Raw genomic sequence first — 18,300 nt, forward strand, 5'->3', positions numbered from 1 at the left:
GTTTACTGACTCATGCTGCTTCTCTACAAATGAGTGAAAAAGGTTTCCTGTAACTTCCGGCACAGCAAATTCTACTGTGAACTGAAAACAATGCTGTGTCCTTACTTATCCACACATGACAGGTTTAATGGTTCTCTCAATCACCCCCAAAGGGAGGGTGCGGTTGCTGAAGCTGGAAGTGGAACACACTGTGCCCTTCTCTCTGGGCTGAGGGGAATGTGGACAGTTATGTTCTGCAAATGTAGCAAGAAAAAGGGAGCCAAACTGAGGTTTTCCAGAACAGGTTAGACAAACACCGGTCAGGAGGGACTATGTATAAGTAGACCATGCCTTGAGTGCAGGGAACTGGACAGGATGATCTACTGAGGTCCCTTCCAGTGGAACACTTCTATTTGTCTCCCCACAGGTCGTATTTACAGGAAGGGGAAGGTATATTTAACATGTTAGATAAGCTGTATTAATAGGTGTGTTAAACTCCTACTGTAGACAAAGTAGGTTACCAGGCCAAGCTACGAGGTAGGACCTTTTTCTCATAGTATAAGTGTGACCAGTTAGCATGCTGGTTACTACACCACGGACTGAACTGGGACCATAGGTGTGTGCATGGGGTGTGCCCGGGCACACCCTAATGCCCATGGGCCAGATCTGGATCTGGCCCCTCAGGGCTTTGGATCCGGCCCGCAGGATTTGCCCCCCGTGGTGCCGCAGGCCCCACGCTGCTTTCAGAAGCAGTCATCAGGGCACCATGTCTCTGGGGCTGGGGGGGTGTTGCTCCAGGCACCGCCTCCCGAAGCTCCCATTGGCCGGGAACGGGGAACCGTGGCCAATGGGAGCTTCAGGGGAGGTACCTGGAGGCGTGGCAAGGGCAGTATGCAGAGCCCTGTGCCGCCCCTCCCCTCTCCTGGGGACGTGGTGAGTGGTGCGGCATGGGGCAGTGGCAGGCAGGGAGTGTGCCGCTTTGGGTAAGCGGTGCTGGGCTGAGCCGGAACCCCTCCTGCACCCCCCCTCCCTGCCCTGAGCCCCCTGCCTGCACTCTGTTGAGCTGGGCTCCCCTTCCCCAGGGCCGGGCTGGCTGCTTTAACAGCCCCATGTGCTCCCTGGCAGCCTCCCACCCAGCATCACCAACACAGCCACTTAAGGTGGCCCACGGAGGTGCTGCCACAGCCCTCCCCCCCGCAAGGCAGCTGCTCCCCTCCAGGGCCCCAACCCGCCTGCGGCTCCCCGTGCTGGCTGGGGGCCCGGGCACCACCCTCCTGCACCCCAACTGCCTGTCCTGAGCCCCCCTACCCCCCAACTCCCTGCCCTGAGCCCCCTGCCTGCACCTTGCACCCCAACCCCCTGCCTGCACCCTGTACCCCAACCCCCTGCCCTGAGCTCCCTGCCTGCACCTCGCACCCCAACCCTCTGCCCCCCAACTCCCTGCCCTGAGCCCCCTGCCTGCACCTCTCATCCCAACTCCCTGCCCTGAGCCCCCTGCCCCACAACCCCCTGCCTGCATCCTGTACCCCTCCTGCACCCCAACTCTGTCCTGAGCCCCCCTGCCGCACCCTGCACCCCAATACCCTGCCCTAAGCCCCCCTGCACTCCACACCCTTCCTGAACCCCAATACCCTGCCCTAAGCCCCCCCTGCACTCTGCACCCCAACCCCCTTCCCTGAGCCCCCTCATCCCGTACCCCTCCTCTGCCCTAATCCCTTGCCCTGAGCCCCTTCCTGCACACAGCACACCCCCACACTCCCTCCCACACCCCAACCTTTGTGATGTTCGCCGTTAAAAAAAAATTCCCTGGGTGCACACCCTAATGAAATGTGCTGTGCACGCCTATGACTGGGATCACCCTGGACTAAGCGCATCGGCTGTTTTATCTAAGGAGCCGGTGGCCGTGTGGGGCTGTCTCGGGTCTGAGCCCCGCAGCGCTCCCAAGGCCGACGGAGTCCTACGCGCAGCCGGGACAAGGCTGGAGCTGTAACAACGCTGTCAGGGGCGGGGGCGCCACCAAGGGTTACAGGGCAATGGCCGCTCGGCTGAGCTGTGACTAGCGTAGCCCACGCCCAGCAGCGAGCGTCCTGCCTGTCTCCGCTGGAAGGGGGCGCCGTGCCGCCCAGCCCAGAGCCCGCCTGGGGCCTCGTAGCGCCCAACGCCCCGCCCACTCCCCTCCCCTCCCCGCCCCGCCCCGCCCCGCGCGGCGCCGACTCACCCGCCCCTCTGCCAGCTCTACGCCGACTTCTCCGCGCCCAGCCGGGCCGCTGTGCTCTCGCGATGTGGCCGGCGCTCTCGCGCCTCCTCCTGCCGCGTCCCTCTCGCGAGATCGCTTCGACAAGATGGCGGAGCGGCCGGAGGGAGGGAGGTAGGCTGGCTGGCTGTCGGCTCCCCTGAGCCTGCTGGGTCCGGGCTGTTTCCGGCGGGGATGCTGACGGGACGGGACTCGCCGCCGCGGCTCTGAGTGCCTCGTCCCCCCGCAGCGGCTCCGGCTCCCCCCGGCTGCGGCGAGTCTCCCCGGCGGGGCCCCCCCGTTCCCGGGGCCGCCGCTGGCGATGACCGGAGAGAAGCTGCGCTCGCTGCGCAGGGACCACAAGCCCAGCAAGGAGGACGGGGACCTGCTGGAGCCTGGCGAAGAGGAGGCGGCGCCCGCGCCTGGAGGCGTCTTCACGGGGGGCCGTGGGGGCAGCGGCAAGGGCGGCCGCGCCGGGGGCCACCGCATCTTCAGCAACCACCACCACCGGCTGCAGCTGAAAGGGGCCCCGGCCCCCGCCACCCCGGGGGCAGTCAGCCCCGCCGCGGAGGCCGACAAGTGCCCGGGGCACTTCCCGGTGCACGAGTGTGTCTTCAAGGGGGACGTGAGGCGGCTCTCGGCACTGATCCGCACGCAGGGCATCGGCCAGAAGGACAGTCACGGTGAGTGTTGCCCCTACCCGCGCCTACGGACAGCAGCCAGCGCCCCGCAGAGATCCTCCTCATCCCCGCTCCTAGGAGAGAGCTGCCCCATCCCGTTCAGAGAGCGCCCACCGCCGCCATCCCTGTGCTCTGCCCTCGAGCTGCCAGAAGGACAGGCGGGATGACAGTTTTATTTGGGAATTCCCCCATATTCCAATGGATGCATCCTCCCTAACTCACCCATCCCTCTGTCATCTACAGCCAGGGCATCTCCCAGAAAGATGGCCATGAGCAGTGTGCCATAGGTTGCTTCCCAAGTTACTTTCAGGAACCCCCTCATCCAGACCCAAGACATTTGGCCAGAAGGACAGCCACGTCTCCCATTTCTTGGGATTGCACCTCAGAAAAGCAATCGTAGTGGGTTCTTCTTTGAAGCACCCCCAAACGGAGGTCCACCACTGGGACATAGTGCAGATGGATTAGTGGGGAGATATTTCTGCCCCACGCTGCTTGTAGAGAGACTCCCCCATTCCTTCCTATTTACTTGTGCGATTCATTATCGTGGCTTCCATTCCCTTCCCTTGTGGAAAAACCTTTCCATATGTGAAACTACAGGATCAGTCAGAAAGATGATGACAGTGAGTTTCTTAATTTCCCCCCCATATACTCTAGGGGGCGATTCTTTATTCAGACACCCTGTGACATTACATAGGGTACAATCTGGACTGATAAACAGCTGTCCCCTCTCAGTTCTCTAACCTGGGGTGCCTTTTACACTGCTTTGCTGGTCTGGTCACACTAAGGCTTTGTCTATGCTGCGCACCTTTTAGCAATAAGGCTGTGCCACTACAGCTGTGCAGCTAAAAGGCATGCAGTGTAGCCACTGTCAGCAGGAGAACTGTCCCGCCGACAAAAAACTTCCACTCCCTACAAGTGACAGTAGCCTGCCGACAAACCTCTGTTCACACCACTGTTCACAGCTTTTCATCAGCAAAACTTTTGTTGTTTGGCGGGGGGGGGATTTTTATTTCACACCCCTGAACAATAAAAGTCTTTGTTGTTCAGTTTCCAGTGTCGACAAAGCCACCGCCTCCTTCATGTAAATTATACTGCAAGACTGCTACAGTCAGTAACCCTTGAATCACACTGTAGAGCAACACCAGCAAATTCCCAGCCCCAGACTTTCCCCCAGAAATGTACCTCATGTACTGCCCAGCACTGTCCTGGATAATACAAGTTCGTATAAAGTCTTTATTAATAGAAAATGATATGCACAAATCCTGTTATCCCAAATGGAGCTTCCCAAACACACTTGTCTAGATAAAACAAGTTCATTAACTAGAGAAAGATAGATTTTAAGTGAGTATAAGTAATGAAGCATAACAATCAGAATTGGTTAGAAGAAAATAAAAGTAAATCTCAACTAATGCCAAATTTAACAAGCTAGAGTGAATTCAAAACAAAGGTCTCTCACCACATGTTTTAGCATTCTTATTGGCTGAATCTTTCAGTCAGGATCCCTCCCCCAATCCAAAGCTGTTTCCTTTGTTCTTCAGGTGGTGTGGATGCCGGGGATAGAGAAAAAGGAGGAATAATTTGGGGCATCTCCTCTCTCTACCTCTTTCTCTTCTTTGAGAATCATCTCTTGCTGTGGTTCAGGAGTCAGACAGCCTATGTGGATGGGAAACCCCAGCTGTTCCTTTGTCAAGATGTAGATTTTCACCCACATCCTCTTTCCTGCCAAAGAATGACCACTTAACCAGGGGGTGGTCCATTTGGTTTTGCTGACACCTGGCTGAGGCATTGGATAGCCTTTTGTCTTTGGGAAACTGGTTTGTGGCTGCTTCCCCCCAGACTTGGAACGTGTTGAGTAATAGCATACAGAGGAATCCTGTAACTTTACATGCAGTATTGCCACACACGCTTTACCTGGACAATAATGATCAGCAAGTTATGAGTTTCCAAATGATACCTCACAAGGCATACTTTGCACCAAATTTAGTATAGTTCTGTAAAAGAGGGGAATATTGGAGTACAGCTGTCACACGCCAACTTTAAGGAGCAGTGGGATTGGGACAGTCCAGAATTTGGAGGAGAATCCTGGGATATTGCTTCCCTGGGAGGTCTTTTTCTCATCCAGAACCACTGGATTGGCCAGAATCCATGGGGTTGAGTAGAAGAATAATCACTGCCAGTTCTTCTTAGTGGACCACTCTCCCTTCCCCTGTGGTGAGGCCCTCATCATCTTGTCTACCCCGTTTTTATAGTGAATTCCTTTCAAGATTTCCTATTCCAGTTTGTCAGGATAGATCCTTTGGGGCAGATTCTTTCCTACTTCTAATCCAAGTGGATTCCCTGACACTATTCTTCTGCTATCTCTATTTGTGGTAGTCTTGTGTGGAACCTGGCGGTTAGGGATGGACTCGCTTACTATGATTTTTCTATCTCTTTGCAAAAGTAGGATTCATTCTCTTCCTCCCCCTTTCTCTGCCCCACAACAGCAGAGAGTGAAGCCTTTCATCCTGAAACTCTTGATGTAAGCGCAGTTTAGTGAGTTGCATTGTAGTGTAAGGTTGGAAAAGCTTCCAATATGTAACATATTTTCACATGCTCATAACTTGCTGATGTTCTATGTTTGTGCAAATTCACCTCTGGACATAGAGCAGTTTTGGCTGGGGAAAAATAGTCATAAGTGATTGAAAAATCACTTCCGCACATGCTCTAAGACTTGAGTGGAAGGATTTGGGCAGAGTTTTTCCCCAGCTGAAAGACACTCTGGATGAGTGATTGTAACGTAAACTCTTGCACACAACAGTCCTCCAAAAATATTCTTTAAAGTTATGGGTAGGAAAAAAGAGGATATGTGGGGGGAAATATGCAGATTTCTCTTTTAATGCAAGTGTAGGGCCTGTAACTTGTGATGTACACTTTACAAATTCTAAATTTTGTTTTTAAATAAAAAAAATCTTTCCTTTGCTATGATACAGCTATCATAATGTAAACAAATGTGCTACTGCCCCACTAATGTAGCCTAATAGAATATGGTTTCTAGCTGTATAATAGCAGTGGCAAAGGTGAAGGCTTGCCTCCTTCCCTAATTCATAAGGTTTGAGCTTTCAAAGCCTGATCAAGGTCCTTTAAATTATCATCTTAAAGCTGAAGGGTTCCGATTAAATAAATAGAGGATAAAACTGGAAAAATGTGAGGGGCAGGAGAGAGGGGGAATGGATCTGCCTGCACTTCCAAGGTCTGCAGGTGCCTACAGGGAGGGTGACTCTACATATACAAATTTTAAGGTACAACTTTATTCAGCCTTACAGACTCTAAGTAACTTTCTTTCTGGTTCCTTAGACGGTTGTGTAAGATAGGTTTTACTATTCCAAAAGAGCTTCATTTGTTGTCAGAAGCTTGTTGTTTTATGGCTGTTTTTATATGCATTGTGGCATCATGTTAAGGGAAAAGATGGATTTTTGTGCTGAACTGCTCCATGAAAACCATTAAATTTGGTTTTTAGACTCCCACATTTTCATAATAGTGAATCAAAAGTGTACAAACGCAGCTAGAGCCTTTGAATCTCTACTTGTACAGGTGCTGGATTTTGCATATATGCTTATAAAAATGTTTTGTGCATGCAAACCCTGGAACCTAAAACATGCATGTGCACTAGTGCTAGCTTGGATGAGCCCCCAATGAAAGTCTGATCCTAAATGTGCAAAGAATCAATATCTAGTGAACTTCAGTCTCTTAATTTGGTCTATCATCAGTTGTTTTATGATGACAGGTTGCAAACTAATTTGATTTTGCTCTTTCCGAACTCTTACACTAATACACACAACAGCCACTTGAAGTTTACATAATCATTTAAGTGGCTGTTAGTACAAATTAACTTATGTTAAAAGTTTATGCATGTCAGACCCTTAATAGTTGTAAAACTATAAATGATCCAGTAGCTTATTCTCCAAAGCTGGCAATATTAATTAGAACTTGTGGCATCAGATGCATGGTATACATGACAATTTTTAGGATACACTAAGGTGGTGGCTGGAAAAATAAAGTGTGGATTGAGAATGAACCTGATGATTGATAATCTGTATTTTCCATAAGTAACTGAGCCTGAAGAGGAGCTCTGTAAGCTCAAAAGCTTGTCTGACTCACCAACAGAAGTTGGTCCAATAAAAGATATTACCTCACCCACCTTGTCTCTCTAATATCCTGGTATCACTACAGTTACAACAATACTTTGTCACGTGTTTGGTATTTCATTCTCTTCCAAATGTACCTCCTCCGTCTTCTAAATTGCATCAAGTCCAAGGATGTTGCATGAGGCTCCTCCTTCCTTATTTATATATACTACATCGGGGTGGACAAACTATGGCCCATGGGCCGGATCCGGCCCGGGGGATTGCCCCCTATGGCACTGTAGGCCCTGCGCCACTCTCAGAAGCGTCTGGCACCATGTCCTTGCGGCCCCCGGGTGGGGGGGCAGAGGGCTCTTTGCGTTGCTCTTCCCTCCAGGCACCGCCCCCCGCAGCTCCCATTGACCGGGAACAGGGAACCACGGCCAATGGGAGCTTCGGGGGAGGTACCTGGAGGCACCGCAAGGATAGCACAAGCGGAGCCCTCCGTCCCCTTCCCTCCCCGAGGGGCTGCAGCGCTTTCTGGAGCGGCGGGGGGCCAGGGCCAGGGCCAGGGCAGGCATGCAGGGAGCCTACCCTGGCCCCGGTGCGCGCTGCTTCAACCCCAATGCCACTTTAGGTAAGCGGTGCCGGGCTGGAGCATCCCACCCCCCCAGCTCCCTGCCCTAAGCCCCCTGCCTGCACCTCGCACCACTCCTGCACCCCAACTCCCTGCCCTGAGCTTCCTCGTACACCCTGTACCCCTCCTGCACCCCACCCCTGCCCTGAGCTCCCCACTGCACCCCGTACCCTTCCTGCACCCCAAGCCCCTGCTCTGAGCCCCCTCTTGCAGTCCACACCCCTCCTGCACCCCAACCCCCTTCCCTGAGCCCCCTCATACATCCCGCACCCCTCCTCTGCCCTAATCCCTTTCCCTGAGCCCCTTCCTGCACACCGCACCCCTTCCCACACCCCGCACTCCCTCCCACACCTCAACCTGCTGCCATGCATTCAATTTCCCCACCCACATGTGGCCCTCGGCCCAAAAAGTTTGCCCACCCCTGTACTACATTGTACTACTTTCATTTCCTCTTTTTGTATTACTCCAGTAATAAGCAGCTTAGTCTCTGTCCCTTTTGTGTATGTAGTCTCAATCACTGTAAAAAGTAAGGTCTTACAGTCTTTTACAGTAACTTCCTATTTCATAAGTGACTTTCTTGGTGCTTCTATTATAGAATGGATTCTGTTATAAAATGGGTTCCCTTACAATACAGATTTTACAATAGTGATGCATATGTTAGTGCTCTAATAGTATTAAATCAGAATTCCTTACAGTGAAGTATCATAAAAAGCTGGTTTTAGATTTGTCATAATTTATGGTGTACAAAATGTATTTCTGGCTGAGTAAGAAAAGTTAACTTTACTACATGGCTCTTACATATGGTTTCTGATTGCTACTAATTTTGCATTAGAATTTCTAAAAATGGGTAAAATTTTAGACTTTTATCAACTGTAGTTGCAATTTAATTTAGTTGTAATTAGATTGTAGCAATCCTAACACAATTTTTTAAAAATCTATATTATAGCTTCCCTAGACAGAGTACACACTGATACTTGATAATACTCTTGAGAAGCCTTATTTTCAGTGCCATAATTAATAAACCTTAGGTGACTGACACATTTAATATGGAGTTCAATAAGACTTCAAGACTGTTGTATGTTAGGATTGCCTGTTTCCATTTATCTGGAATTCTGTTTTGATTTTTTTTAATTTAAATTCCATGGATACTAATTAGATAGTAAGGCTGAGACTTTTTGCAATTTACTGGTACTAGGAGACACTTAGGAGCATTTTGTGTGCTGTAAAACAATTTTGGCATTTTATCAGTTTGAGACTTAAATTTACCCCTGGTGGAATTTAATTCCATTCCAACAAACCAAAGTCAGGCCCTGTAGGTTTCTTAGATTAGGCTAATGAACTGGCTAGGGGAGGTGCTCTGCAAAAAGTTGTGCCCTGGTTGGTTTTCAGTGATAATATGTTACAAACTAGTCACTCGTAGTTCGTACTGGAATAGTTATTCTCCTTTTTTAGGGGTGAGAGAATATTTGTTAGACACCTTTCCATTAAAACATTGTTCTAAATGTGTGTGGTGACTGGGTGCAATTTCCATCTTGACCTTTACTTTCTTTAGTTCTTCTATGAGCTGTAGATACAAAAATCCTTGATTGTACTATCTTTCCACTGTTCATGCTGAAATCAAACTGAATTCTTAGTTTCTTTAAGGTCATTTCTTTAAGTCTCACACCTTATGCTGTTTTGGTCACGTCATAATTTAAATGTGTTCACTCTTTTTGATACAGAGCTGAAGTATTTTAGTTCCTGGGACTCAAAACTTGCTTCTTGCTTTTTTTAATGCCCTAATGGGAAACTTATCTCATCTGCATCTACTGAGTTTTAGGATCCATTGATTGCTGAGTTATCCTCTGCTTCTCATTTTGTTTTCAGATCTTTCAGGCTTAATTTTGCATAAGAAATGCATATTTGGGGCAAGGGAGGGAGAAACAGGATCTCTTGGGTTAATTACGCTCTTTGGGGCAGGGACAGTCACTTTTTTGTCTGTACAGTGTTGAGTACATTAGGGACAAACCTAGCTGTGGCCTTCAGGTGCTACCACAATATAAATGTTGTTGGTTGACATCTCCTTTCAAACCTAGGTGAGGTCTTTCCTGATCAGAATTGAGGCACACGACTGGGAAGCATGGAAAAAGTTTGCCATTTCCTATACTGAACTTGTTTTGTGGTGAACAAAATAGAAGACTTCAGCTCTTAGGACTACCATCCAGAACCTGGCATGAACACTTACATTCAGGCAATAGCAAGTGCATAATTTTACACAACTTCTTGCTGTTATGTAAAGCCTTTTTGCAAGTAAAACCTTAGCACGTGCATTAGCTTTTGGTTTATTTTTGGTCTTCCTTGCTCTCTTGGCTGTTTCTACAATGTTTATAGCTTGTTCAGAACCCCATCACTCAATTTTAATAAGTCAGTTTGTTTTTTATATCATTCTATTAGTCATATGATTGAACTTGCTTTTGGAATGGCAAATGAGTATAAAATTTTCTTGCTATCTTTCAAGCTGTCTCAACCTTAGTGCTCCTACCGGCATAATCTGGTCCAGGGCCAGCCATGTCTTTTGATATCACACTTTTGAAATACTACTCTACTCCACTGCCTCTTCCCTTGTGCCCTCTTCAAACCAATTCATCACCACAGCCCAATTTTAGAGTATCTTATCCTGTGATAATTATGTAGAAGGTGCTCCAGTATTTGTAACATTTAAAAAAGCACTTTTGTCTGATTCCGTTCATTTACTAGCGCTGTGTGCATAATATGGTATTATGAATTCTTAATTCCAAACTAAAGCATTTTTCAAGTAAATATTCCTCACACTTTTAAGCAGTATATTCACATCCTTAAATAGGTTAGAGGGCTAGTTTCCTAAACTTAATGGGCTTGATTTAAAAAATAAAAGATGGGAGGGTTAGTTAAGGCCCTCAAAATTTGGCCATATATCAGCATACTTTTGAATGATAAGGTGTTAGTACCATGGCTTTTTAAAAACAAATTCTCAACTGTTGTTCAGTGTGGAAGATTCCTATGCCAGCAGGCTCCTATCCCATCTTCAAGCAACCCCTTTTCAATTTATAGTAGTAAAATAATGTTCTGTTTGTGCACTTCATCTAATGTTGTACGTTGTTAGGCGGGTATCTATATAATTTTTTTACAATGTAACTTGCATTTCTTGTTTTTATACCTTTCCATTTGCTTTCACTCTTCTCATAATAGACCATAATGTTTCTTCATTACCCTCTGCGTCTTCGTATGTTGTGCTTTGTACTGTTTCGTCATTTTCCCCTTACTTATCTCCTTCATGACTCTCCCCCTCTACCAAACTTTTTCTAACTTATCCCATCAGTGTTCCCTCTCCCTCCATGCTCCTCTACTCACAGAAACGTAGGCCAGGCATCTAATAGACTGAAGACTAAGGACCAATGTGAAAGAATGGTGGCTTTATTGTTCAGAGGCAATGCCCAGGTGAGAAGCCAAGATATTTTTCTGAACAAATTGCAGTCAAAGGTGAGGGTACTGGGATTCCTATTAGAGTACTGTTCCTGGATTTTGCTTAAGGAGCTTCAGCCTCTGTCTGATAAATTGGCTGCTGGGGAAAAAGGAGAACTTTCTCTTTTCTTACCCCAGACTTTCCTCACACTAGAACCTCCTGACTTTTGTAATGACAGTTGAGAATCTGTTACTTTACCTCTCCTCTAGCTTCCTGGCTAACGTAATGTGTATCTTTCATTTTTTCCTTGTCGTCCCTCATCTGTCATATCAACCTGTTCTATTGTCTTATAGTTGGTCTGCAAGAGCTTTGGGGCAGGGACCCCACTTGTTATGTTCTTGTACAGTGCCTAGCACAATCCTGGTCTCTGACTGAGGCTCCTTAGCACTAGCACAATTCAAATAATAAATAAGAGCAATACTCTGCTCTTCCATGATCTTTTATTTTATTTTTTTAAGTCCCTTTTCCTGATGACTATTTCCAGTGACTGCATCTGTTGCTGAGAGCTTTCCCAGTCACCGGTAGAATGAAATTGGTCAGAGTTCTGAATACCACGTATGAAAAGTAGTAAGGCTCTGGTTAGTTTTCATTTTGTTATAGGTTGGCAAAGTGCTGAGACCTATCCCAGGCATTGGAGCTCTGCCTGTGTGCAGACTGGGAAGTCAATTTTCTGTAAGTGAGTATATGCTTGGTTGACATTTGGAAGAATTTTTGGAATCATAAGGCTTAATATTCTAAATGAAAAATTTAGATTCTACAGAAGCTGATGGTATTTGTACGGAAAAGATTCCTACTCACCACAGGTGCATAGGTGAGTGGACTTTTAAATCCCTGCTCACTCCTGACTCATATTTTTTTATTTTATTTTTTTAGATCACTTGTGTTGGATTGTGATGTTAAACTTATTCTATTGTAGAATGGCTACTTCCTTGTGTGAGGTCACATAATTAAGTGGCCATTTCCTGCATTCTGCAGAGAGCATAGTTTGGTACAAAAATATTCTTATAATAAGTGATTGTTAGCTTGGCTGTTGTGAGTTGATATTGCATAAGGAACTAGGACATACCAGTCTGAGATGCTGTTAGTGACCTAGAGAGAGGAATGGTTTTCACAGCACATCTTTTTGACTGATTCATGAAGTTGCATTTATGACCTCTCTGTTGGTGACTGTTCACCTGTCTAGGCCAGAGATTTTATGATGTCTGCTTTAAAGCCATAGATATGAAGCTATTGACTTAGTGCCTAGAGCAGGGGTCGGCAACCTTTCAGAAGTGGTGTGCCGAGTCTTCATTTATTCACTCTAATTTAAGGTTTCGCGTGCCAGTAATACATTTTAATGTTTTTAGAAAGTCTTTCTATATGTCTATAATATATAACTAAACTATTGTTGTATATAAAGTAAACAAGATTTTTAAAATGTTTAAGAAGTTTCATTTAAAATTAAATTAAAATGCAGAGCCTCCCCGGACCAGTGGCCAGGACCCGGGCAATGAGAGTGCCACTGAAAATCAGCTTGCGTGCCGCCTTTGGCACGCGTGCCATAGGTTGCCTACCCCTGGCCTAGAGAGAACCCCAAAAATTCATAGGCTATTTCTTACAAAAGTATACCAAGAAATTATATCACTTCCTTGCATATGGTGCTAGCACTTTCTGTTTTCTGCAGTGCTGCTTTAAAGTAACAAGTGCACCCAGACTTAAACATAGTTACAAGAAATGCAAATTTAGGGTTTCTATTAGTTTTTAGTTTCAATAAAAAAATTTGCTAAAAATCAATAGAATAGTTAAATATATGCAGTTAAATGGAAAAATATAGCAACATTAGGTTGCACAAATAAAATCAGGGAATTCAAAAGGTAAGGTTCCAATACATTAACCCAGAAGAACAATGTTCTGTATAATTCATGGTACATACTTCATGACAGTGCTACAAAATATACTACATGTTGTGATCCAGGGGCTTCTTGATGCCATTTGGCAGAGGGGATGGGGTGCATAGAGTTTTACAGGGATCCTACTAGATCAGGGATATGCATAATAATTCACCAAAGGGTGGTATGTGAAGTTTCTACTGTGAGCCAGTAGCCCGCTGGTTGTCATAATAATTTCAAAATGTATGTATAGATAATATTTAAGAAATTGTGTATCTCTACTGGAAATTATGTTCTCTAAACCTTTTGAGTTGAGGCAGGTAAACAGAAGGTGACATGTGTAAGACTATCACCTACCTGGAAGGAGCCAATAGACACTTACCTCCCTATGCGGATATTGTATGTTTGCATTCAGATTCAAAATGCTAATAGAGAGGAAGTTTACAGGAAGAAATAAAACTGTGGGATGGTATCTTGTTTATGAGTAAAGGCAATGGATTGTTGGAGTATATGTGGGGTGCAGAGGTACCCCCTGGATCTTTTCCACTGAGGAGGCAAGCTGACAGCGTTGCTTTTCTCATGAACAGGAGAGCATAGCCAAGCCTGCCTGTAACATGCTGCAAGGATTTTAGGTGAGCTTTTGCTCTATAAGACATGATAGTGACTAGTTAAATCTAGAATGCAATATGTTTTTATTTAATATGTAACCATTTGTTTCCAATATTCTACTTGCTGTTATTAGAATCTTTACTTAAATTAACTTTTGCTCATTTACTCTGTAAACATACCTAATGTGCTGTGTGTTAAGTGGAGCTGTGATCTAAGGAGTAACTGGTAAGATGGGCATACTGTTCCTTTGGGAGTAGTGAATCTGTGAATTCTGTGATTGTTCAGTGGACCAGGGGCTGGACACTTCCGGGAGGTGCTCGGAGGACTTGGGAGTTGGAGTATGCCTGTTGCTAACCAGTGTAGAGGGAAAGTGGAACCTGCGAAGGGCTAAGAAGAGAGAGTGCTTGTGTTGCCAGTGGAGTCAGAGAGTTGACACGGTTCTTCACGCTAAGGGTAGGTGATAGCAAGGTGCCTTACAATCCTGGGTGCGCCTGGAGAGTGTCAGTCATGTAGCCAAAAAAATAGGAATAGAAAATGCTACATGTCTGCAGTACGGGTGAGTTGATATTTCTGTTGGTAATTGGGCATTTCTTGCTTTTTGTGTGTGCAAAGTTGATGTTGCATTAGCATAGCTATATTGATTATTTGTATTTCATTTTTTATAAGAGGGTGAGAAGTTCCTGTTGGACTGACCCAATTAGACTCCAGTTCATACTAAACACCAGAACTTCAAATGAATTAAGGAATTTTGCTTATCTTCTCCCCCAAAGCTGGATTGAAGAATTTTGGGGCACTGTACACTATGGAAATTGGGGGGGCTCCTTACCTTCCTTAAGGGACCTGAGAAACTGGACACCTCCCAGAAGCCCCACATGTCTGATTGCCATGACCGTCCAGGAGAACATCAACTATCTAGGATGCAAAACCTGAGCAGTGCTGCAACCTTGTGTGTAAGGTCACAATGCTACTTATTGAAGTTTGGCCTGCCTCCCCCTCCCCCCCGTCTTCCACCCCCAATTCTGACTCATGATGGGACTCTATTAAATGGGGGGGGAGGGGGGAGCGGCAAACCTGGTCCAGGTCCAAATGGCGTCACCTTTACGAGGCAGAAAAAAGGGTCAGTTCCACTCCCCTCCCCCCTAGCCTGAACCTTCCTTTTTCCTCAAGGGTGCATGGGGCCCCCCCCACATCAACCTTAGTTCTCTGGCCCATGACCCCTACCCACCCTTCCCCCCAGGAGCCTCAGTTCTAGGCACCCATGTGAATAGGAAGCCTCAGCTGCCACATCAGCATATTGAGAGGCCAGCCTGTGGAGTGAGACCTGGGGTTTGTGCTGGCCGCACTCCCATCAACCATGTGACTTGCAAACAGTAATGGAAGCTCTCTGCTGAGTCAGTATGGTTATTCTCAAAGAACTTCATAGCTGCATTGTCTGTCTTATATACTATCATTGTTCCAACTAATAATAAAAGAGAAACTGTTAGGATTAAAACTGCATTAAAAATGTTTGTGTTAAAAATAAAACCTTTGGCCAAAATTTTTAAAAAATGTATATCTAAAAGTAAGCTCCTAAATAAATTTGACCTGATTTTTCAAGGGTGGACTTATTTAGAAGCCTAGTTTTATGCACTCAGGTTTGAAAATTTTTGCCTGAAGGAGTCTTATTTATGACACTTTACTACTCATTTCATTCAGCTTGGAGCAGATAGTATAATTCTAGTGGATGTGTGTAGCAATAAGAAAAATAGGGAAGTATTGATCTCCCTTTCTAGTTCTTATGCACTAACAAAGGTGTGGTATTTGGGTAGCAAACACTGTTGGAGGACATTAAATTTCAATGAAAAAAAGTGTTGACTTCAAATTAGTGGAAACATTTTATATTATTATTAGGTTTTATAAACTTCTTGAACTCTACACCATGAGGCCTGAACTACCGTGGTGTCCCTTTTTTAATAAGCATTTTGCTGGCACTCGTGTAATCACCTTGATCATTCTGAAGAGCAGAAGCTGGTGGTTTTATAAATTCCATTCAGCTACAGTAACTCCTTGCTTAACGTTGTAGTTATGTTCCTGAAAAGTGCGACTTTAAGTGGAACCATGTTAAGTGAATCCAATTTCCCCATAAGAATTAATGTAAATGAGGGGGTTAGGTTCCAGGGAAATTTTTTTCCAGACAAAAGACAGATATAGACAAAAAACTATATATTATATAGATATACACACAGTATACGTTTTAAACAAACAATTTAATACTGTTCACGGCTATGATGATTGTGAAGGTTGGTTGAGGTGGTGAAGTTAGAGGGTGGAAGAGGGAGGGATATTTCCCAGGGAATGCCTTACTGCTAAATGATGAATGAACACTTGGCTGAGCCCTCAATGGTGATCACGTTGTTAATGTAGCCTCTCATACAAGGTAGCACGAACACGAGGGAGGGGAGAAGCGTAGCAGACAGACAGACACACACCTTGTGTGTGTGTGTGGGGGGGGGGGGAGAGAGAGAGAGATGCACACTGCCCCTTTAAGTAAGCTGACCCACTCTTAAGTGCATTGTCTTTTTAAGTGGATCAGGAAGTTGAGACAGCAGCTGTGCCCCAACCTCTCTGTCTCTCTCTGTCCGTGTCCCCTCCCTGCTGTATGTGGAGAAGGGGTAAGTGGGGTGCAGGAGGGGGACACCCTGACAGCCCCCCCCCTCAACCACTGCACAGCAAGCAGGAGTCTCTGGGAGCAGCTCCAAGGCAGAGGGCAGGAGCAGCACATGGTAGTGGGGGGGAGGGACAGCTGAACTGCCGATTGATAGCCTGAAATTGCTAGCCTGCTGAGCGGCTGCAGCACATGGAACTTAAGGGAGCAGGGAGCTGATAGGGGGAAGCCGATAGGGGGCTGCCGGTCCACCCTGGTTCCAAGCCCCTACCAGCTAGCTGCAACGGGCTGCTCCTCCTGCAAGCAGTGGACAAAGCAGACTGCTGCCAAACGTTAGAAGGGAGCATTGCGCAACTTTAAACGAGCATGTTCCCTAATTGATCAGCAACGTAACCATGAAATAACGTTAATAAGAATGACTTTAAGTGAGGAGTTACTGTACAGCTTCATAGGTGAGCATGATGCTCGACAGGCCAAAGGAAAAAAAAAAAATGGGGTGGCACCTACCCAGAGGACGCTACAATCCTAATTAGCTATAATAGAGCTAGGGGGATGGAGTATTGGAGGTTAAGGGTGTGACAGGATCCCCGGGGTGTGGCCTGGGACTGTGGGACTGCTGTGCCCCCTTAACTCTCCAGCCTGGGCTGTCTCTCTCAATGCTTTGCTAGTGACAAGCAGCAGACCCCTCCAGGTGCTGTTACCATTCAGTACAACCACGTGTGGAGCCCCACACCTAGTTGCATTGCATGAATCTCGGAGAAAGGCACCAGCCAAATCCTCCACGCCTTGTACCCTGGGAATATACCATCTTGCACTGCTCAAGACCCTTTCTTGAGCAATGCAAGTTTATTAATTGGTTCACCACTTCATCAATGGAAAGTGGATATACACCAGCCTTTGAAAACCTGAGCAGATTTACCAAGCACTTCAGGCAAACTCACTGTTAAAGATAAACAGTAAAACAAGTTTATTGTTTACAAAAGATAGATTTTAAGTGGTTACAAAATAAAATAAAATATAAGCATGTAGTCTCAACTCTCAACCCTATTAGACTGGGCAACATCTAGATAAAGCAGTTTCTTTCACCCCACCGGATATTGCAGTTCATAGTACACAGGTTTCACACTTGAAACCTGGGCCAGTCTCCTCTGTTGGAGTCTTCAGTCTTCTGAGAGTCCTTGTTGCTTGCAGCATAGGTGGGGGGAGGAAAAAAGGCCAAGCACGAGGCCACTGTGTTCTGTTTTATACCCTTAGTCCATGTGCTTGGAGAACACAAATCCAGGCATGTCTGGTGGCCATTGCTGAGTCAGCACCAGACAAGGTTAAGCAATTCCCCTGGAGTGGCCTTGTGCAAGTGAGTCATTGCATTGTAGCTCCCTTGCTGGATAATGGCTGTTGATGGTTGTTCAACACCTGTCCGGGTGTTGGTTATCCTCCTGGTTGTTGTCTTTGGGGAGCTAGTATCTGGGCGCTTCCCAAACCCACAACATATATTACTGAGAACCATACAACACAATTTCATAACTTAATATGCATTAATGATGTACATATTTAGATGGAACAGTGGGTTTCAGCAGATCATAACTTTTCCCTGATACCTTACAAGGAATGCTTTATATGCAATATCACAGTTATATACAAATGATGAATATAGGGGTTACAGGGCGTTCCCCTGGGGGGTAGAGTGTCACAAGGGTTATAAAGATCATTCCCTTTCTAGAAGGTAAACATTTCCAGTTCCTGCACTTAGAATCTACACTCTGTAACACAGTAATTGAAATTTTGTATATATAATGATGTATGGTGGCATATTTAGAGGCACTCAAGATACATTATCTTCCTCACCCTTGTATTTTTCAATACTTAGGTAAGAAATCCCTGTCAAAGTGTAAATTTAGAACTAGGGATTTTTACTATATAAAATTACAATTGTGTTTGTTTTGTTGTTGGAACTGTCCAGAGATCTAATTACAGTTCTCTATTCCCCTTTTCTTTGGAAATGTTGTTACTATTCCAGTTGTTTAGTAGCAGTTTATTCTTATACTTTCCCCTAAAGTATCTAGTGACAA

At 46.0% G+C, this 18,300-nt stretch overlaps 1 protein-coding gene across 1 annotated transcript in view; it reads left to right on the forward strand.

Annotated features, from left to right (window-relative positions):
* Positions 1–2,236: 2,236 nt before the first annotated feature.
* The window catches only part of ANKRD13C (ankyrin repeat domain 13C), a 54,787-nt gene continuing 38,723 nt past the window's right edge, over positions 2,237–18,300 (forward strand). Inside the window, exon 1 of the mRNA XM_054037176.1 lies at positions 2,237–2,895. Within this exon, the coding sequence (XP_053893151.1) occupies positions 2,535–2,895 (361 nt within the window). The 5' untranslated portion in view covers positions 2,237–2,534. The remainder of the gene's footprint in view (positions 2,896–18,300) is intronic.

This window comes from Malaclemys terrapin, chromosome 8 (genome assembly GCF_027887155.1).
Source record: "Malaclemys terrapin pileata isolate rMalTer1 chromosome 8, rMalTer1.hap1, whole genome shotgun sequence".
NCBI lineage: Eukaryota > Metazoa > Chordata > Testudines > Emydidae > Malaclemys > Malaclemys terrapin.